We start from the raw sequence: 24,454 nt of genomic DNA on the forward strand, positions 1-24,454 counted from the left end.
TAATCACGTTCTGCAAAATTATATACGTATATGTTTATTAGGTTTCACGCACGTGCATACCTCTGCGTACTTTTGATATGAGTACCTACGTATAGAGTTAGTTAACGCCCAAAAATATGAATTTAGAGTTCTTAAATGGGTTCAAAGTAATGATCTCATGAAAGTGATTTAGTTGAATCATAATCCATTTTTCGAATCTGAAACAGAAAAAAAATTTATCTAAATTTTATTTTTAAGTGATTTTTTTTCTTCTCTTAAATAATTAAAAAGAAGATTAACAAAATTTTACGCAATAATAGTGTTGAGGCAGGTAACAAAATAGTTAAGACTTTAAAAACATGACTTGTTCGCAAGGAATTTCATAGGTGTACGATGAATTTCACAAACATTGTCTATTTTACGACTGTAAATACAAATTTGAAAATTAAATTTAAATTTGTAAAAGTCTCACACTTCCATTTAAGCTTGTAATAAAAAAATGAATGAAATTTTTTTCATTTCTTTACAAAAAAATGTCATTAAACTTTGTGATTAAAATAAAAATTAACGCGAGATTAACGATTTTACAAATTTAAGCAAAACTTAAAATTAAATTTAAAGCTATTTAAAGAAGAAAAATTTTTGTTTATTTAATGAGGTCATGAAACTTTTATCAATTTGCTAAGTAGACTTGCCTTGAATTAAAAAAACCTTAAAACGATTTTAATTTTTATTTTTAGTTTATTTAAATAAAATATTATGCGTACATGTATAGATGAATGTAAGACGTAAACTGTATGAATATAGATACACAGTTCAAAAATATAGTGCCCTTACATCAAAAGTATCTTAACAACAAAAACGCGATTTTTCAAATTTTAAGACTGCATTCTTCCTCAAATATTTTATTCGACTTTTATTTGTCAAACACAAATTATGTGTGTTTTGGCATTTTTAAAATTCAATTAAATTTGGATTTCACCTTATCCGTTGAATAAAAACCTATTTGTTCGCCACTTTTTCCGAAACTGTTTTTTTTTTTGATACATTTTTAGGCAAAGTTTAATAAGTTTAATAAGTTAAGATACCAAAGTCGTAGGGATAACCTTCAAAATTAAGGTCTAGAGTGCTTGAATTTTGTAAATAGAATAAAAAAAACGTCAAATGTTTTGTTTTCATTTCAAATTATTAAGAATTAATTTTTTTTCTGGAAAATGAGTTCTTTAACAATTACAATTAATATAATTGAATAATAAAAGAACTTAAAAATTATTAACAAAGTCTTAGGTTTTTAAGAAAAGAAAAAAATATCTAATAAAAGCAATTAAAATTTGTAGGTTTTGTAAAGATAATTCATTCACTTATTATGGAATTTATGTCTATACATACATACATATACATATACATTATGTACATAGTAAAAATCTATTTAAAATAAAATTGGGACTATTAAAGCTATTATTTTTGTTATTACAATAAAAATTTAATTTTTTTTATTGTCGTATTTTTTTTTTGTTACAAAAATGAAGATATTTTAAATCTTATCCAAGCTTTTTCTATATTATTTCAAAAAAAATGTTTTCCTTTCTATAGAAATCATTAAAATAGTTTTAAAAGAATATTTTAAATTTGGACATCAATTAAAAAAAACAAAAAGTTTTTAAAAATGAAGCTTTTATCATAAAATAAATAAAAAAAAATTTTGAAACAATTATTTTAAAAATAAAACACAATAAAACATTGAAAGAATTTATTAGATCATATCAAAAAAAAATTTTAACAGCACAAAATGTTAAACGCCAACTTAGTTCCTTTACTAATAAATTTTTTTTGGAATTAATTTTTAATAAAAAAATTTCTTCGTTTTCCCAATTGCTTTTCTAAGTTACTGATTATTATTAATTATTATTAACTGTTATTAATTATTGTAATAAAATAAATAAGAAATACAATTAAGGGTTACGCTTGGCCGCCGGAATCCGCAATATGATTTCCAGTAACATCACTGAACGGGGACACGTGGTATGAACAATTGATTTTGTTTCTTCTGTGCTTTCATTTGTGAAGAATTTCGGAGCTTTGATTCTGCAGAGGCACACCACCTTAGATGAAATTGATGTATTATACATGTCGTATACATGCAAGAAAATGTTGTCGGCGAATTCATTCTTTTTTACACGAATAGTTCCAAGCTTGATGGCAAGGTGGATGTTGTTTTTATTTTAAAAACGTGATATCTGCGGGCAGTGTTAGTACATTTATTGAGCTCATATTTAGCTTTAGTTAACTACAGGCAATAAATGTTACAGACCTTGGCCGGCTTCTGAGGAATTCGGACTGTTTCTAATGAAGGGAGCCTAAATAGTGTAAGTGTACACTTCGGTGGGGCGCTTCAATCTGACCTTTCCTAACCTAAGAAATGAAATCATCATCTCTTAATCCTAGATAAATCTTCCTAAATTTTTTTTTATATATGAATTAAAAATTCATTGTTACAACGTAAGACGGACAACTCCGATAAAACTAAAAGATTTTTCTTATTTTTAATGAAATTTAATTCTCTGAAAAAGTTTTCTATTGAACATTGTGTTTTCACTTTACAAAATATATGTATAGCTATTATTGTGTCCATTTTTATGAATACATAAATAGATTGTGTGGTAGATTAAATTACCTCTGTTTTCTACACACTACACTAATTAGATCGGGCAAACAAATCTGTTTCCAAAATAAATTTTGATTTGTATATTCTACAGTCTACATTTTGTTATATTTCTTTTTCCCCCATTTTATATTCTATTGTTTAATCAAACATTTTAGCCATTGTAATTTGAATATAGAAAACTTATAATGAAAGCGGGGAAAAATTGTATAAAATCTTAGATACTAAAATGTTGGTAATTACGGAAGCGTTAAATTTCATTCATACTAAAAAAAATAAAAGCAGAAAAATAAATAAAACAATGTAAAAAGTTTTTTCCATTATCTTGTTAGACCTTTTATATTAATATACCAATTAAAAGAAGAAATATAAGCTGTCACTTATTGGGATTAATCTTACAAAATTCGTACCTAATAAATTGTTAAAACGTTTATTAGATTTTAAAGTGTAATTGAATTTTCTTAAGAAAATTTCAATTTTATTTTTTTATTTACAAATTTGGGCCCTGGTCATTTCACCAGTGTTTCACAACTTCTGTGCCACTCAGAATCAATGTTTCACAACCTCTGCCACATTCCAATTATCATAAAATTTCAAATGACAACTGGTTGAATCTTTGAGCCAGGTTATGTTAATATTTCCAAAATAAAAGAAATGTAATGATATTCAAACAAATATGTTGATATTTTAAGGTAAAATTCCTATGATTGTCATGAACAACATTTTTTAATTCAAATTTATTAGTTTAACTTTGTGGTAAAATGAAAAACGGAAAATCATTTGTTTTCCATAATTATTTTTTAAAATGAATTTTGAAATTCTAAATTAAATAACTGGAAGTAATAATTTACATAAAAACGCATTTTTCCTTGCACTAAAAATCATAATAGAATTATTTTAAATGGCGTGAAAAGCAAAAAAACAAAAATAAAATTTGCTACAACATAAATAAAATTTCAATGAGCGTCGACTACAAATAAATTCAGTGTTGCCATGTCATAATTCAAATCCCCAAAATTTAAATCAAATTACACTTTTTTTATACACTATTAAAAGAAGGTATGTCTGTATGTATAGCAATTTCGACTATATAATTCAAGAATAGTGCCATATTTTACAAACGAATTGAAAATTCTTATGAAAAATTGAAATACTTTGCAATTTTCAAATAATCATTAAACCTTCAACATTAAAATAAAGCATAGACTGCAGAAAAATGAAGAAAAATGCCCCCCTTATTAAAATACAATAAAAAATAATATTAAAATACATATTTCACTTTCAAATTAATTGTAGCAATATTTTTAATTAAAATACAAAGTTCCGTCAACAATAAAGAATTATTTTTTTCATTAAATTTCCAAAATTAAATTTTTCTGTTTAATTTCTACAATTAAAATCTTTTAATTTCCTTAATTTAAACAATAATAAAAAAAATATGAAATATCATACTTCATAATTACAAATTAATAATTATTAATCTGTACTTGCTCTATATATATACTAACATAAATCTATACGTACATAAAATTCTGAATATTTATAAACGGAAATTGACCTGGAAATAATTTTTCAGTTTTCTAAAAATAAAAATACAAAATTTACGAGAAAAAACAAAAGTAAATAAAAAAATTCTTCGCGTCACGGTTTTTCTTCGCGTTTAACAAGATTTCATTTTCTTCAGATCGCGATCTTTTTTTCTTTTCTGAGTTTCTGACCTAAAATCTCATAAATCATCAACAAATTAATAATCATTATTAAATTTTTTAACATTTTTATTTTTTTTTTTTTGCTTATTTTGATGAAAACCTTAAAATTATATTCTAAAATTTTGGGTGGAAAACAGAATTCAAATTTTCTGTTAAATATCTGGGAATTCAAGAAAAATACCTTCATTAATTTGTAAATTTAAAAAGTATATATGTGTGTGTATATTTATAAAGACAAATAATAATACAAACATTTATATTAATAATTATTTTTTGCTATTAATTACAATTAGAAAAATTGCTGTTTTTGTTAATTTTCGCTGGGAAAAAACACTGGAAAGGCTTGTCCAAAATAGTAAAAATATTTTAATTTTTTATCTGTTATACTATAATATACAGCTATTATAAATTCAAATCTAATTTACAGAAAAAAAAGTAGCTTATTTCAAGGACACACACAATCATGAAAAATTTTAAAATCCCAAAAAATAAATAGAAAACAACATAAAAACCGTATTTTTATTACAATAGAACCAAGTATACAAAACGTCAAATGAATATAGGCAAATCAACAAATTAATTTTTCCATTTTTTCCAAAAAAACAAAAATTATAAAAAAGAATCTGATGTGGTCAGCATATAAACGACAGCAAGGTATGTTTAACGAAAATATTGCACGAGATTAAGAAAATGGTTTTTACATATACTTTTTAAATTTTTAAGGAACCTAGCAAGCATAGTTTAATTAACATACCTAGAAAAATGTAAATTTGTTCCTCAGTAGAAATTCACTTCATACCAACCGAATTTCCTGAAAAATTCCTCAATTACCATTGGTAATAAATAAATCTCAAATTTTATATTTCGAAAAATCGATTCAGGTAAAATTGAAATACTTTAGGCTTTCCTAGTTTAATAACGCTTCTCTGCCTTAAGAAGTGCATTCCAACTTAAAAATCAACATGCGAAATTTGGTGCCATAACATCACATCCCTTATTGTATGCAATGCGGTCGATAAAAAACTAAACAGTTTTATAAAAATTACTATATGATTTTCTTGGCATTTGTATGCATGTGTATAATATGTTTGTATTCATGTACATTTTTATACCAAAATAAAAACTAAGATCCCAGTAAAATTTATAAAATGAAAATAATCAGGTTAACCTTGTAAGCCAGTTTAGTTCATTCAATTTAATTCAATAAGTCAGTTCAGTTTAGTTCAAATATTTTAACAACATACTGCTTGTTTCATACGGTTTCAATCACATTTCGTTTCTATTAAAAAACTTTTACACCTTGAATCTATTTTATTTATCATCATTATTATTATAACACGAAAATCATTATCATTATCATTAATATCAAACCATAAACTCTTACATATATTTCTAAAAAAAAGTATAGGTAGACCGAGTTTTATTTAATAAAAAAAGTATGAAAATCAAGAGTAAATTATTCTGGTCGATCGACGTGATTGTGAATGCTTTTTGTATTTTTTGTTTATTTTGAATTTGAAATGAAGCGTTGAATTCAATTGATTCAATCTCAATTCAAAATGGTTTTTTTTTGTTATAAAACTTGAATTTAGCTTTAGTATGCTTGAAGAAAAGTTTGTGGTGCTTATGAAAAAGCTAGACAATTTGAGTTATGACTGCTCTTTTTCTTAGTTCTGTTGTACAATATAAGATAGTTTTGATTCAGTCACATTTAATTAATCTAGACTATTTTTTATAAATCACTTTAAAATGGTGATTTTTATTCCATTTATTTTTCAAAAATATTGTGAGATTAAAATATTAATAAAATTGACAGAAACTAATAATTAATTTATTACTCATCAAGTCATTTTATACTGAAGTTTATCGCGACTTGTAAGCCATATTAATTTTTGTTCGTATACATATCGCTTATCTGCTGCAGCAGTGACATAATTAAAAAATGTGATTTCTGAGTTACTTATACAAAAAAAGCACTTATAGATTAGATATATTGAGCAAAAATGCGAATTTCATCTATCTTGAAAATTGTCACTCATATAATAAATTATAAAATAATTTAAAACCAGAAGAACATACTAAAACAAAAACTTTAAAATTAAATTTGTACATACATATGTATGTCAGTGTTGCAGCCTACGGGCGATATTTTTTATTAGGCCCGTCCAAATATTGCTTCGACTATTTTGCAATTTTCTTATTTTCCAAGGGATTGTCACTTGCAGACAACTAAAAATTGTCAAATTTTAGTAATGTAATTTTTTTATAACATCTTTTTACATTAAACATAATATACATATACGAGTATACAAGCTTGTGATGAAAATTTTGTAACAAAATATGAAATTTAATATTTAAGTGACGCATCTAATGTAATACACAGTGAGAAAGACCCAATAAAATTATTAAAAACTATTATTTAAAAAAAGGATTATGAAAGAATAAAATAATTTACAAACAAATTTGACCTTGCATTTTAAAAGAATTGATTTAAATTATCGATTGATTAACATACATCCAAAAAAATTCTATATAAAAACTGCATGATAGCTGTGGGAGCGAAATTCGCATTGTTATGGTAATGCAATCTTATTCAACTCTATTAGACTTTCAACTTCTATAACTTTAAAATACAAATTTATGCGCATATTAAAAAGAATTAAAAAAGCTAGTTTTTTTGACATTTTCCAATTTTTGTGTCATGTCGTGTTTTAATAAATTTTTTATTAATCGCTTCTTATTATAAATTATGGCGGCTGCTTTATACATGTGAAAAAGCAAAGCATTGGCCAAGCCTTTAAATTTTTAAAATATTCAAAGTGTTATTAGTTATTATTAATAAAAAATTTATTGATCACTAAAGACTTTGTTTAATTAAATGTTCAAATAAAAATTTAATATTTAAAATCACCAATATCTAGTTTTGGAATACTAGATTTTGAATAATATTTAGTATAAAAATTTTTAAAACAATTATCAAAAACAAGTTTTGAAAAATTTTTGATCACCATATTTTTTCTTCATTTCGTACCATCAAACAATAGTTTGGGTTGAACAGGTGTTAAATGAAAGAAACATCAATTGATCAACTTTAAGATCAATAAATAAAAAATTTTTAACATTAACAAAATAATAGTATGCTGCCCGCAATAAAGGAAATTAATAATCTAAGTTGACTAAAAAACCATTGAATCTACAAAATAAAACGAAATTTAAGAAAAAAATAAATATTGCGGCATTGTTGTGTATTACATGGAGGTGTGTTAATGTGGGGTCGTCGATGGACTTTCTTGGTATAGCGTGGCTAGGCTGGGTTCTTTCTTTTATTATTACTATTACTACTACTACTACTAAGTCTAATACTACACAAATTCACTTCCAGTTCAAAAATGGTCTTATACCTAGAAAATTTTCGTTTGCCAATTTTATGAAATAAATATTTAATAACAAAAAGTTCACTCTTTGGTGCTACGTTTTTAAACTAAAGCATCTTCTCAAATACACTCAATGAAGATGGTACGCAGTTCATTTGTAATTTGCAACTAAGAATATGTAAATATGTCTATATGTAAACAAACGCACTTCCGTTGCTCTTCCGTTGTATTTCAATATTGCGCTTAAACATTTATTATCAAAATTAAATAAAATATCGTTGGAAATATTTTTGCTTTTGAATTTCCATGCTAATTTGATTACAACATTAAACAAAACAAAAAATTTCAAGAGAAAAACACGAAAAGCACAGAGATAAAAACAAAAATGTCAACTTTATAAAGAGAAAGTTTTGCCTTGTAGCTTTGGTTTTTTTTCATAAATTAAATTTAAAACAAAACTTAATTTATTTAATAAAATTTATTCATAAATGACAAGTAATCATGTATTTGGCAGTTTAGTTCGTTACTTTTAAATAAAAACATCAGACTTTATTGTGTGTATTATGTAGGTAAATAAGTCACGGCAAAGAGAGGAAACTACAAACACTATTTATGAAAATATTCTGCGCGACTTTACTCTTTTGTTTTACAATTTACAAATTCAAGGAAAAGTAGCATAAATACTTAGGAATAGTGATAATGAATTATTTTTATATACTTTAGACTTGACAATCTTATAAATAAATACATATACAAATATATACATACATACATACTTCTGTATATATTAAAATTATTAATGTCATTTGTAAAAAAAACTTGAAAAAATGTTGGAAATTTAACATTTTTGTTGTTTAATTTAAACGCATTGGAATTACAATAATTTTTCATTAATTAGTAGACGATTGTAATTTTTTATAATAAACTATTGCAGAAAACTGGTTCATATCTTCCTAAATATGCTGATTAAGGCATTGAAAAAAAAGTAACCTGTTCATGTTTCGAATAGTTTTTACTTTTTTTTGTGGTTTTTACCAGTTACATACATAAATATATTTATTTAAACATTTTAATGCAGCTCGATTAAAACGTAATGAATTTCGACATAAATTTACTACAGATTCAGTCAAAAATGACGTAAACATTAATGGTTTTGTGACTAATTGCCATTTGAATAAAAAAATCAAAATCTTTTATTTTTAATAATTCTAGAAAAACATTAAAAAATTACCCGTATATAAAGTTGAACTTCAAAAAATTATTTACATTTCTTTATGTATACATGTATTTTGCAAAAAGAGAGATTAATGTTATGGTACCAAATGTCACATGTCGAGTTTTTAGTGGAACTTTGTTTCTCTATGGTAGGGAAGTGTAAATGAACTATTTCAGGGAGATGTCTGTTGTTTGTCTATCTGTCTGTAAATCTGTCTGAGCTCAAGTTAGACTTGACCAATTTTCACAGAAATTTCTATTTGAGTTAGCATTGAGTTCTATGAAACGGTTTGACGGTAATGTCAGAGGTCTGTAACTGGATTACAGAAAATTAACCTCTACTATAAGTACAAGATTACATTCAGCTATAATTTTGTATATTACTTAAAACAATTCTTTGTCCAAATCATAAAAATTCTTCTACAATTGTCATGAAAATTTTTGATTGATAATTTTTTATTGTAACAGTAATATGGCGGTCATTATTTATAAATTAATTATCTTATAATTTATAGTTCACAAATTTGAAAATTCACACCCTTGCAATTCCACAAAAACCTGTCTATATTAATTTAAACAAATTTTATTTTTTGTATCACATGTTGCCGTTGTTTTTCACAATACTTAAAATAAAATTGAATTCAATTAAATATGAATAACATCAATAAATAAAACCTAAATGGTTAACTGTAATTTTTATCACAATTTTTATCGTTTTATAAAATAGATATTGCACCTATTCACATAAATTACAAATAAAGTCTTTATCAATTTTCATCTTAAATTTTTTTAACAACAATAATAAGTATATTTGTATGTGTGCATAATAAACTTGTATGGATATGATATTCAGATTTAAATATAAGTGCGCACCAATGTCAAATGGAGGTAAAAACATATGTTTTACATAATTTCGCAGTTCACTGATTTCTTTTTCATTTTCTTTTTTTTTTGATTACTTTATTGAATTTATACACAATTTGAGTTGATTTGATTTTTAAATACCAGTATATGGCATAGCATAAAGCCGCGCACAATTATGACAATATTATTTTGCTATGCGTCTCCATATTTTTATATTGATTTTACTTGGTATTTTCTGACTTCACTTTACCCATGTACCCAATTTTTTAATAAATTCCAATATTATGTATTATGCATAATTAATGTATATATATACACAAATTTTCGTGCATATGTAAATACATATACAACACATGTGCATATGTAAAGTAACAATTTGCTTTATCGGGTCATTAAATGTTGACGGAATATCAATGTCAATTCCATATTGTGTTGAGATTTTTATTTTAATTTACAAAAATAAATATTTTCATAACAGAATCAACTTTAAAAAATAATAAATGTAACATTATTTATGTAACAGTATATTAAATGCAAAATTACACATTTTGTCTTTCGGAAATTACTTAAATTATCCGGAGGGTGGTTTGTACATTTGCATGTACAAGTACATGATTATCTGCAAGTGAAACTATTAAAAAAATCTACCTTAAAGCTTAAATAAAATTAAGCAATTTAATTGTAAAATCAAAGCTAGATTCGTAGATTTTTCCTATAACATGTGATTTAGATAATTAGATTTATAAATACTTATGTGGTTAAAAGTAAGTTCTGATTAAAGCAATGATTTTTAAAGTACAAAATATATAAAAGTCATATTTTTGAAAAAAATAATCTGATTTGCACATAACCGACCGTAAGTCTACTTTACGGAAAATGTTGCACAAGATTATTAAAATGCTCTCTAAACTTATTTCAAATATTAAGGACGTTAGTAAGCCTTTAGCTACCATACCTATAGAAAAACATAAATTTGGCTTTTAGTGGATGTTAATTTTATGGAATCCCGTGAAATTTTGTCAGTTAAATCCGGTGGCAAACACAACTCAAATATTAAATTGCAAGAAATTTTGTCTTTTAGTTCTTTAGATATGATAAAAAATGTAAAATCGGCTTCTAGTTAAAATTTGGTTTCCAAGCCCTAATATTTGCAAAAAAAATTTAATTAATTGATAATTTCTCTGCATATACGCAAAAAGTTAAATTTGGTCCGTAGTAAATGTTCATCAAACCATCTCATCCCCAAGGTAAACTCAGATAATAAATGAGGTGAAAATCGGTGCCTAGACAGACTGACCGACAGACATCTCTCTAAATCTCTCTACAAATAGCTTATTCAAATTTTCCTAGGAAGGAGAAACGCATTTCCGCCGAAAACTCGGCATCTAAAATTTGGTGTCATAATATCAACCTCCCTTATCATAGGCAATTGAGTCAGTCGTAATTATTTATGCGCTTTAAAAAATCGGTTTGTATTGATTATAGTTTCTAAAAAGAATTTCTTTTTACCGTAACTTCTTCTCTTTTATAGAAATTTGATGATGCTTATATTTTTAAAGAGATTTCTAACAAAATCAATAATTTAATAATGCGTATGTGACGATTTTCAGAAAATCAAACTTGAACCCTTATAACTCGGGGAGGAGGATCCAAAATGAAAAATTTAACCTGATGTTTTTGTTCATCTGAAGGCACACAGAATTTCTATCGAATCTCGGACACTCTGTATATAAAGAATGAATGAAAGAAAAGAACCGAAACGGAAACATTTTGTTAATAACATAATTGCCTTTTTATACAACTGCAAAAATGAAATTAAATCTAGAACGAGTTTCCAGCTTTCTATATATGCATGTACATATATTCATAATTTAACACCTAAAACATCACCTTTACTTTTTAATCACAAATTTTTTAACTATGGTCACTGAACAATTTTAATTATTTTATTATTTGATTTTTTAGATCAAAATTTAAAAAATTTCCAAAACATAAAAGTGGAAAAATAAAGAATTTGAAAAATTTAATTAAATTTCTTTACTCATATACGAAATTATTGTTGTGTCTTTGTTATTATAAGTCCAATTTCATACATAAAACTCCAAAATATACCGAAATGAAAGGTTAAGCTTTAACTATAGGCATAACGTTTTGTAACCGTATTGAATTTACGGTGAAAAACTGAAAATATGTACTCATTATAGAATCCGTTGAAAACATAACCATTCACAAATACACTTAAATAAACATGCTTTCTACGCGTATAAAAGTTAAAAAAAAAGGTGTCATATAACTGTTATAAATATGCTTTTAATAAATAAAAGTTATGAATAGAATTAAAAATTTTTTAATTTATAATCATCATCACTACTATCAACATTAATATAACTACTAGCAACAGCATCATCATTATCATTAATTTTCGTACTTGGTAGCAATGTTTTTAAAAATTCTTTGTGAAAATAAGCCTTGAGAATTTTTTTAACTTTCTTACAAATTAAAGTGTACTACAATTAGAAAATCTTAAAATAAATTCAACAATGAAATAAATTTTTCTCAGAATTGTTATTTTTTATATAATTTGGTTAAAATATGATTTAAAAAATTATGAGTTAATAACATAAGCTATTCTTAAACTGAGAGTGTTTAAAATGTTTTTGAAAATTACTATTAGTAGCTTAAGATACAAATCGCTTATAATTATTTTGAGCTTCAAATTAAGTTGTCAATGTTAGCACCATTCAAAAATCATTTAATTTGAAAAAGTATTAAACAATTGAGCAATCATTTACGAGATGAATTAAATATTGACCCGGTGAAATAATAGAATCATTAAAAACCAAGGCATTTCAACTTGCCGATGTCTTTAATTATTCCCGTTATCAGAAATTTAAAATTCTTGTCAATGTCAATTTCATCTTTTTCAAATCAGAATTCACATTTTTTCTAATTGGAAAATGAAATATCTCCAATAAGATACTCATTTTTTTAAATTGAATTTTTGCAATTTTTGTAAAATTATCGATTGAATTATGCATTTTATAAAAAATGGGATACGCTATACTGAAAAATTTTTCTCACTCGAAATCTACACTTTATATTATACAAAAATGTTTCATAGTCACTTTTTCCTCACTTTGCGTAAGGTATACGAGTACGTCCTGTAGAAGTTTTAGGTTTTACTTTCGAAAACTTTTCATTACCCCTTCGTAACGCTTGCTAAGCATTAAATATAAAAGAACATAATTTTGTAATTTATCTCTTTTTGTATACATACATACATATACAACACGATTAAATGTAAATGTTGACTAAATTTATTTATTTATGTGTGTATGTAAAAAACGGTAGTTCAACTTTTCTCTAATATTCAGCAGATTATTAAATTATTTCAGCTTCATTACGCTATATGCTACACTTAAAAAGTAAAAAAAAACCAAAAATGGGGTGAACATTTTCACAACATTAACAAAATCATCATCAATAACACCATGATTATCATATAATATCATTGCAAAGATCGCATTCTATTGTGAATGAAATTATTTTTATTAAAGTAGATTTTTAGAATTTTAATCATTTGATAATTTTTTAGAAAAAAATTCAAACAAAATTCAAAATTTTTTCTTTTAAATTTTAAATTTTTTCCTTTCTATGTTCTTATTCATTTCCGTGCTATATAGTTATGTACGTATGTGTACAAATGTAAATCTCCATGCATATACCATTTTATCATGCAATAATTATGGAATCACATATGAAGGAACTGACGTTAATAGCCTTTTTTCATATTTATGTTTTGAAAACAGAAAGATATTTTCTACCTTTGTTTAAAATTAGAACAGATTTTTTAATAGGAAATTTTACGCTAACCCTGTTACATCAATTATAGAAAATATAAATAGAAATATGAAAATTGACGTGAGAAATACTAAAATTAGAGTAAAAAAAATGATTTTGTTAAGTTTAAAAAAATTTAAAATGCAATAGAAATATGAAATAATTAGATTAATTATTAAATAAACGGACTTAATTCATAATTGGTTTAATGACACAAAAATGTTCAAAAATTATTGATTACATTAGTCGCTGATCTCAGACTTATAGAGTTATTGCTTTACTTAAATATTGCCATGATTACTATTGTGACATTTGCCATATTAGAAAAATAAAAACCACCAAGTGACATTTTCCTTTTCGAGTCTCGTCGTTGAGTTACTTCTGCTTAAAATTTACAGATTCTATGGGAGTGGGATGATCATGCAAACTACCTTTACTACGAATTATACCAAAAACAATTGTTCTAATCCAGCTTAATTCAATTTATTTGTTAATATCTACTTAAAATCATGTTTTTCTAGATAATCAGGTAGTTGAACTAAAGAAGAACTAAGATTCAAAATTGTACCTTTTTGGGACGGCAATAACAATTTATGATTGCAAATTTTTATCGTTTAAAAATCAAAAAAGGTTTTTAAAGGTATCAATAAGGTTTTTAAATTTTTAGATTTTTGATTTTAAATATTTGAAAAGAGTAATATACATATATATTTTAATTTCTACTCTCACAAACTTAAAAAAAATATCTCAAATATTTAACTGGGTGACGTACTTTATAAAACCTTTCTAAAATTAGCTGGTGGGAATATTCTACTTATTATTCTTTATACAATGAATACACTTAAGGTTCTGTAATAAAGCTTGCGATTAAAGGATGTCGGAAAGACATGATCCAAAAAATATACTCCTAAAAGTATGCAAATTATAGTACAACTTAATCGTTAAGTACTCTCGTATCTGGTTTTATTTATACCTCAAAACCATATTGTTATACTTATATCTAAATTTTATTATACAATTCAAAAGTTTAATAAATTTTCAAAAAAATTCACTAAATACTAAAAGTATTCTTGACTTGATTTCATATAAACCCGTCGTCCTTTCAAAATTTGGAATTAATTGAATTTCTTGTAGCAAATGATTAATTATAACAATTTACAGATCACAACAAAAGAAGCTCTAATTAACTTCCAACATAACAGAATTGAACGTTAAACTTTAATCTTAATCGGATAGCTTAATATTGGCTTTACTATTTTTATTTCTTTTCTAAATTTTTTAATAGTTTTTCAATCTTACCTTCAATTTTTTGTACCTATCTATCAGACTTTTTTATTATGCAGTTTGAAAGAAACAACATAAGACAAAAAATATAAAAATCTCCCACATTATGGTTTTGACATGCTCTTTAATTACATTCCATATCTAAAATCCAATTAAAATTAAAAGCAAAAAAAATCACATAAATTTTAAAACAATCAGCCTGCAAGTTTGTATCACAGAGTTTTTCTATAAGATCCAATCAATGTGTATATGACATCGATAATTTCTTACAGTTTTGGTCAAACATACATACATTTTACATAATGTTTAGGAAATTATACCGTTACCGTTTTTTAATATATTTAATAAAGCATTTAACAATTATTTGGAAAACATAAAAAAAAAATCATAGTTATAAAATTCCATTCAAGTATAATTTGCCAATTTAACCCAAAAAAAAAAACATTACACACCTCTAATTTGAATTCAACATTGCGCGAGTTCTTCATTCTACAAATGGATCGTTGGTTTTATACTTTAGCTTATTGCCTTTTTTTTATTCACAAATTTACCATTACCACCAACGCCAATTACCTTGTTTTTTTTTGTGTTTTGTTTTTAATATTTTACTATTAACGAATTACGAGTATAAAATCTAAATTTTTGGCAAAAACGTTTAAAAACTTTGTTTTAGATTTTTCTTTTCTTTTTTTTATTTTAAATCTTAAAAAGGAAAAAAAATTGAACTACTTAAATTTTATTACATAAATAAAAATATTATTAAATCTACTCATGTAAAATTCAATTGAAAAGCAATCCTAAATTTTAAAGAGTAATTCAAATTCAGACTTTCTACATTTTGAAACTTGCGCGTAAGCTTAAAGGTGAAAAGAGAACATAAGCAATTTTCGACGACGAAATGTCAAAATTTATGTAGCATAAGAGTGAAATTTATGTAGCTGTTGTTCTAAAATCTAAATAATAATTTTTTTATACACAATGTACGTATACAACTGAAACACGTTCTTTTAGGGAAAATTAAATTTTAATTCAAATTTGCACCCTCTATATACTTATACGCGACCATAAGTTTATTCGAGAAAATAATAACATGAAAACATAAGTGTGTTAAGTATTTTCATTATAATTTTTTGCAAATACCAGCATTTTAGGATATTCAACTTGTATATTATTGAAACACATTTATTTTTGAATACTGTTGTATTGGAAAATTATGAATTATACTCAGTAATTCATCGATATGTCGCCTATATTGCACATTAATATTCATGTAAGCTTTTTAGTACTATATGAAATCTTGGGAATAAAAATGTGGTAATGCCGCATAAAGAAAACAAAGTGTTTAAGGTAAATTATGTAAAATTAATATGGAAAATAAGTTGCAAATCGTTGAAATTTAAATAAAAATATTAAGTACGAAGGCATACAATGTTCTTGCGTTCAAATGAGAATGCATAATATTTATAGAAAACAAACATCGTTCCAAACGATTCTCCCATTATAAAAAATTAAGAAACTATAAATAAATTTTTGCTATTACCTTTTTCCCTTAAAATAATAAGATCTACTATATTGCCATTTGAATTTCAAATGCCTATACTAATTTTTTAATTTATTTTTACTTGCATCCATTAGCGATCGTTTATATTTAAAAAAAATCATACACGTGTATTCAAATACACATGTATACACAAATGTATAATACATTATTTTTTAAGAGGTTTGGTGTTTTTTTGTTACTCGCTTTTAGAAACTGTAGCATAACAAACAAAAAACCATTACATAACACTTGTCTTAAAAAAAAAACAAAACAACATTGGAAAAAATTTCGCCAGACTTTTTTTTTATTTTGCTCTTTATTTTTTTATTTTTAATTTACTGATCTAATTTACTTACTTGTATAGCAAAACAAAAAAAAAGTTAAAACCATATCATATTTTACATAATATGCTTACATACCCATACAAACACACGACGAATTTATAAATGTAACGCTAAATAATCTAAGTACATGTGAATGGCATATAAGTACAATAAGAAAGTAAATATGACAGCGACTGTCATATATTTCCATGAAATCATAATTGAAATGATATGGGGGTCTTTTGTTATTTTCAATATGACATTACAATTAACAAAAACAGTAGCACAAATATTATGTTAAAAAAGAGCAACACAACGTTAATAATAACATTAAAATTATAGAGAGCAATAATGAAAAAGTTTTATTACTGTAACAATAGCATTTCTGCGTACAGAGTACTTACATATATGTTAAACGAAAAAATTATGAAGAAAATGAAAATTAAAAAATGTTTTTCGAAAAGAATAACTAATTACACTTTACATTACACATTAGCTATATTAGATGATTTGAATTTTGTTAAAATGCATACAAAGTAAAATTACATGTAAATTTTTTATTGAATTTTTGTGTAGTACAAGAACACGTGTACTTAACTATTCATGAACTACATACATATAGAATTCGGTTTGTGATTACATGTAACGACATAAAGTATAATTTTCAGAATACCTGATTACTTGTACAAGATAAATACATATATACATGCTTCATCACTTTCCCATTTAAAAACTGACTAACTAAGACAAATAACATTGTTTGATTTTGTATGCATAATTTTGTATATATAGTATTATACACATATAAAGGTGATCACAATTAAGAGATTTGCACTTTCCAAAAAGTCGTCAATCTAACAATCATGTCAATCAGCCCAATCACTTTCACTTGCCAATGACAGTTATGTGCATTAAATGTTCAAATTTTTTTTAAGTGTAGTAGAACATAATAGAAAGCAAAGAATTTCAGAAATTGACAATTATTTGCGCTAGCAATTAGAGCTGAAATTCATGCCGCTAACGTCAAAAAATATTGCAATTCACGACTTTTGCAAATTGTTTAGAAATGATATTCTAGGGAAAAGACATTCTAGAACAAAATATGATTATGTCATTAAAGAGAAACATAATTTCCGGAAATTTCATTAACCGAAATAGATTGTTTAATTAAGTTATTCACAATAAACTTCATTAGGGGGTGACAAACTCATTAACTGTAATCTATTGTAACATGCCAATTTTTATATTTTAAAAATGAATTTGCAAATTCACATTTTATTTTTGTTACACTTAATTTAAATGTTAAACACAAGAGTGCGTTCAAATAATCAAAACTTTAAACGTAAAAACTTTATTTAAAAAAATACTTTTAATATTTAATTGTTAAAATTTAATGGAAGTGTTTGAATGAAAAACAAAAATGTTGATAATTCGAAACGAGAAAAAAAAATTTTAATAATTCGATAATTTCCAAAACTTTTTTTTACACTTACAAAATGTACAAAACTTTTTTCATAACAATTTTGTCTTTTATTTTGGGTTTATGCATGAATAAGTTTTTAAAATGGTATTATGAACTCTAAAGTTGCTATAAATGCGATTTTTTTTCAATATTCATTTAACGTGCACAAGGATTGGAGTGTATTACAAAAAAAAATTGCAACCAACCGTTTTCTTTTTAAACCCAAACTTCTCTGCACACAATCAGGTTTTTCGTAGATTTTCAAATATTTTTTTGAAAAATTTTCGAAAATCTTCGAAATCTATCTGTGTAAAGAAGCAGTTCGCGTACTTTCAGTTTTGCAAATCAGAGAATTAATATCAAATTATCTTCTTCTCCGTTATCTCTCAAATATTAAATTTAATTAAGCTCTACTAAAATTTTTGCAAAAACACTTAGCAAACAGACCTTTTAATATTGTTTGACATTTAAAAATTTGAAATTACTTATGGCATTGCGTGGATGTAATAGCTCTATATGTTAAGTGAATTGAGTTCGGTATTTTAAAAGGTTAAAATGTGAATGTTTTTATTATTCCAAAGTAACGCTTTTTATTCGAATTCTTTGTTATTTTTATGTAGAGTTTTGTGAAGACTTAAGTGTAAATTCCATGCAAAACATACTGCACCCCTTATATTTCTAAAAACATCTTATATAAATCCATTATAGAGTAAAATGATAATGAATAAAAATTTTAATTTCATGTAGATTATATTGTTTTTACAATTAAGTTAAGTAGTTAAAATTTACTCAAGTTTAAAGCAAATAAAAGAAAAATTTAAAAGTTTATTTGGTAAACGCCATTTTTTTATAATAAATTTTTAAAGATTTCTAAATTTTTTCTTTAGTTTTGCTATATAAATGTGTACATATGTAAATAATCTCTATACTTTATTTTTATTTCATGTTAAATATAAAGAACATGAAAAATTCATGAGAAGTGAATGAGTTAAAAAATAAAATAAAATTTTTCATTTTCTATTTCTTCTATTTTTTTGAATTTATAGTGTGAAATATTTCATTAACATGCCAAGTTAGCGGTCATGCGTGATTATTGCACATAATATGAAGATTATATAAATACCAATATTGAGTATAGTACAAAATAGAAATCATAAGTCAATAAAATTCAACAATATTATGGAATTACACTTTTATTTTAAAATACTTTAGTCAAGCATTAAGCGCGCGGGTATATGAGAGAGAAAAAGAGACAGAAGTTGAATAAAATACATGAAACACTGCAGAATAAAAACACAACGTTACAGTTAATTGGATTCTTAATTATTGTATTTTGTTGCAAATGTCCTTGCGCATTTAAAATATTCAATTTTTTTCGGTTTGTTTATGAGAGAAGCGTGTATGCATAGAAATTAAAACAACTAAGTGGATAATTTCATGAGAAATTTTTGTTAGAGACAATTGATTTACAATTATACCAATATTAAGTAGTAGATTTTTGTTATATTGTATAACCTTGTTCTAATGCTAATTAATTTTAGTAATATGAATATGTATAAAATATTTGAATATGCAAAAATATCGATGAAAGAATTTCTGATTAGGAACAGTGTTCCGAAAGAAAAAAACAAGTTCCTCACTTAAGTTTTTTAATTTTTGTTCCCGAACAGAAAATCATGAATTAAAAAAAAAAACCAATCAAAATTCTATTTTTCCAACCCAAAACCTTAAAATCCAAAATCAACATTCTATATAACAATTAACAGAGAACTGAATTTGGGTTTTACGAAATTTTCCAGAAGCAAGTAAAACCAAAATGTGAATATTACAAATTTACTCCCGTGAACACAAGCTATTTATGCTATTGGACAAGTTACTATATTAAATGTCAAATAAATTGAACTACATTTTAAGGTTCCAATTCCCAATTCTAGACAAAGATAATGTTGTAGCACTTACATCTGATTTCAAAGATGTCAAATCAAAATTGTCCTCTATATTAATAAATAAGAATTCGTATAAAAATAAAGAGAAAAAAATTTGTATTAGAAATTCAGTGTCCAAATTTGTATTCAAATTCGAATTGCTATAATGCCTTTAATTTCATAAAGCATAACAAAATACGATATAACATAGTACATATATAGTACATATATAACATAGTTCATATATACTTAACAATTATAATATTTTATTCAAGAATTTAATTACATATTATACAATTCCAATTTAGTTGCGTTATGATTTTATTTAAAATTACAATTTTATTTTATTAAAAAATTTTTCGAAATAATGTAAATATTTTGTAATAGAAAAATTTAATCACATACGTGACAGTAATTATGTGCCTCAATTTTATATCGATTTTTAATTTAAACTCAAATTGTAATTAAAATACAAATTGCTCAACATAATACTAATTACGGTTTTATTAATATAGTAATTACTGTTATGACACACTTTCCTCTCACTACTTATAATTTTTTCTGGCTCTTAAAATATTAAATGTTTTCCTAAAGCTATACTACTGTTGCTATACTACAAAAGCTATACTACTGTTGCCTGTATTGTGTTTTTTTGTGTCCTGTAATTACTTTAAATATTTTTCTCAAATATTGCATATGCTTACAAAATTACTATACTTTTTTCTAAAACTTCTCATTACTTTCTAATAAAAAAAAAGTCCATTAAAATTTCAATTTAAACTCAATAAATTTTCATATTTTTATTGCTAGTTGAACAAGAATTCCAAATATTTATGAAGTGATTAAAAATACACAAAAAATGTTTAATACTTTTTATTGTTTTCTTAGTCAAACAAAAAAATGATCAGAAAATCGATCAATTTATTGCCACTAAAAATTCTATTTTAATAAAAATTAATAGATTAAAAGTTTTTTTAAAATAAAAATGTCATAATCTTAAATATTTAATGGCATAATGGTAGACAATATTGACCACAACCTTAAAAAGAAATTCAAATTTTAGATATTGGATTTTTCACTAAATCATGTAATAATTGAAAAACTTTTTAATAATTTTAAATTCGTTCAAGCCTCTAAACGGACAGGAATTTGCCGAGCGTTTAAGAGGTCATCGTGACACTGAATAAACATTCGACATTATTTGCTAAAGTACGAGACTGTCTCGAGATGTTTAGCGACTTGCGAATTTTCAACCGGATAGTTATGTAACACCATAATGTGTTGGGAATTCATACATGTAGATTCCAGATATATATTGATGAGAAAGGCCTTAAGAGGCTGATAGCATCTGATTATGTACGAGCTGTGCTTAAGAGAGTTAGTTCGGTACTTAACCGAATAGCTAGATAATAATAAACAATTCGTTCAAGCCTCTAAACGGACAGGAATTTGCCGAGCGTTTAAGAGGTCATCGTGACACTGAATAAACATTCGACATTATTTGCTAAAGTACGAGACTGTCTCGAGATGTTTAGCGACTTGCGAATTTTCAACCGGATAGTTATGTAACACCATAATGTGTTGGGAATTCATACATGTAGATTCCAGATATATATTGATGAGAAAGGCCTTAAGAGGCTGATAGCATCTGATTATGTACGAGCTGTGCTTAAGAGAGTTAGTTCGGTACTTAACCGAATAGCTAGATAATAATGAGTTGACAGGTAAATATGCGCAAATATGTGGAAGACGGGTTTGGATGGCAAACATACAAGTTGGCAGGAAGATCTGTTAACTGGTATTGGGTGAAGAATTTTTGTGAAATTAAACAACATTCCATAGAGGAGTTGCGCAAACGAAGTATTGCTTGATGCATTAAAAAGGTCCCAAGAACTATGAGAAAGAAGTTGGTGCTCTGCCATTTCATATATATAATCTTCAAAATCTCCTGCATTGTTTATTATAATTTCGAATCTCCCTGTTTTGTAATTGTGTCATACAACTGTAAAATTATAATTGCAATTTAACTACAGTTTTCAAATTTGAACAAAACTCGTTTACACAACTTTTTCTTTGAGTTTTATCTTCCTTTTTTTTGTTCACACTTTCCTTGTTCTTGATACCATTTTGTGCGAACATACAACAGAACTTTTCACACAAAAAACAAAAACTGATTTTTAGCCAAGCGAAAAATGATCAACCACAAATTACAAAGGAAATCCGCTTTTTTTTAATTCATCACACGAATAAAAACTTGCCAACAATCAGCACTTTAACATGCAACAATAAACAACATTGAATAAGGACAAAACCCTTTTCAATTAAAATCATGAAATTTTTTTTGTCAATATTTGTTGCAAAAAAATACCGTCTAAATTTCACACTTAATTAAAAATAATTACTTTTACACGATTTTTGAATAGAAAATTTATTAAATAAAATTGAATTGATTCGAAAAATGAACGACAAAAATGCATTTTATAAAAAACGCTCTCATTTTCGTATTATTGCAAAAAATTTAATTTAACAAACACTTATTCAACGCAAAACCTCAAAACGCTTAAATAAAATCAAACAGAAAAAAAAAAAAAAAATAATTTTTTTCTCACTTATTACAAAATTTATTCAAACATGGTATTAATTGTAAAGCAACTTGTTATTGTGGCAACTATGATGAGCACAACATGATAATCATACAAACATGCAATACTAAGCGCATACCAAAGCAAGTACATAAGAAACACTAAAAAAAACAAAAAACAGAAAACCGTAAGTATGCAATAAAATGCAATCCTTTTGCTTAACAATTGGTTAATTTTGAATTTTTTTTCGTAAAATGCAAATGATTTCTGCTTTTTAATGTTATTTGCTTATTGTTTTACTCTACACTTGTTTAATTTCAAGCTCATTCAAATAGCAATAAAATTGTATAGTTCTCACACTCCAATGTAGTAGAGAAAACCATCCTCGTATATAATATAGAATTACTTTGTTTCTTCTTCTGCCCCCTGAAATGAATTGGTGATTTCCGTGAAAAAAAAATTAATATTGTTTGTGTTGATTAATATGTTTGTTTGAGCTTTACAATCATTTTATAATGTCTTTATTTTATTACCATAATTGAAGACATCATCAATATTATCATTAATTTCTATATCATCACCATATAATCATTATCACAAATGTTATGTTGACACCATAAATACGCAAGTTGAATGAAACCTTCGAAGAAAAAGAATTGCAATGAAAATTTTCAATTCAAAAACTTGAATTCAATAATTCCGAGATTTGATGAAATTTGATATATTTGGGAAGAATTCAATTAATAATGAGTTTTTGTTTTAAAAAATGCTGGTTATACAAACACACGGAATTGTCGGAAAGTAAATAATTAGGTTGAAAGATTAACAAGGAAGGTATAAGTTATAAGGAATATAATTTTGAAGTATATAACAAAAGAAATTTTGTGAATGAAGTGTGTGAATTTTACATTCTTTAAAAAACTCAATTATCAATATCTACAATAAATTTAAAATTAAATAAAAGGGAAATTACAATACTTATTTATGCTTAATCACAATATATGACATGAAATTATACAAGTGTTCAAATAAATTCTATATAACATTTCCATCGTCCGAATCGCTTCATTGATTTTTAAGGAAAAGCATGCACATATAAGACATCGTGAAGTTTTGTTTTTCCCTTTTCTCATTTAAAATGAATGAAAAAAAATTATATTTCTCACATTATATTACATTAACATTGTTGTTGAAATATACAAAGCTGCCAATATTAGCAACTCCGATGAGGCATAAGAATAAGTTAAAAATTTTTATCATTCAAAGAGCGCTGTCTTATTAGAATGTGGAACTGAACATTCTTGTTAACGCAAATTGCATTTTTGACTTTAGAACCAAAGTAACATTCGCAACAGTAATGCAATCATGCAGAAACTTCAAAGTTACTTTTTATATCATGGAAAAAGTTGAAGTAGTTAGACTCAAACTTTAAAGTTGAAATATTCTTGTAAGACATATACTAGGTTCGGAAATATGCATTTTAGAAACAAAGTCTTTGGTTGTTCTACATTTTGACAGTCATACCTAATTATCAACTGGATTTCCTAATTTTATATAATTATATTAACAAACAAGTTTCACGTTACTCTTAAAGTTTGTGTTTTTAGAAACGAGGTAAGTTCTCAATTCGTTTACTGTTCCTTCAAAAAAGACGGGGTACTTATCTGCAAAATATTCCTTCAATTGCATTTATTA

General features: G+C 25.2%; 1 protein-coding gene across 1 annotated transcript in view; it reads right to left on the bottom strand.

The window, feature by feature from the left end:
* Positions 1-59: 59 nt before the first annotated feature.
* Positions 60-24,454, bottom strand: part of LOC129605248 (rRNA N6-adenosine-methyltransferase Mettl5) — a 38,535-nt gene continuing 14,140 nt past the window's right edge. Inside the window, exon 4 of the mRNA XM_055514885.1 lies at positions 60-197. Coding sequence (XP_055370860.1) covers positions 98-197 — 100 coding nt within the window. The 3' untranslated portion in view covers positions 60-97. The remainder of the gene's footprint in view (positions 198-24,454) is intronic.

The sequence above is a fragment of the Condylostylus longicornis genome, unplaced genomic scaffold (genome assembly GCF_029603195.1).
Source record: "Condylostylus longicornis isolate FDR11 unplaced genomic scaffold, ASM2960319v2 ptg000013l, whole genome shotgun sequence".
Classification (NCBI taxonomy): Eukaryota; Metazoa; Arthropoda; class Insecta; order Diptera; family Dolichopodidae; genus Condylostylus; species Condylostylus longicornis.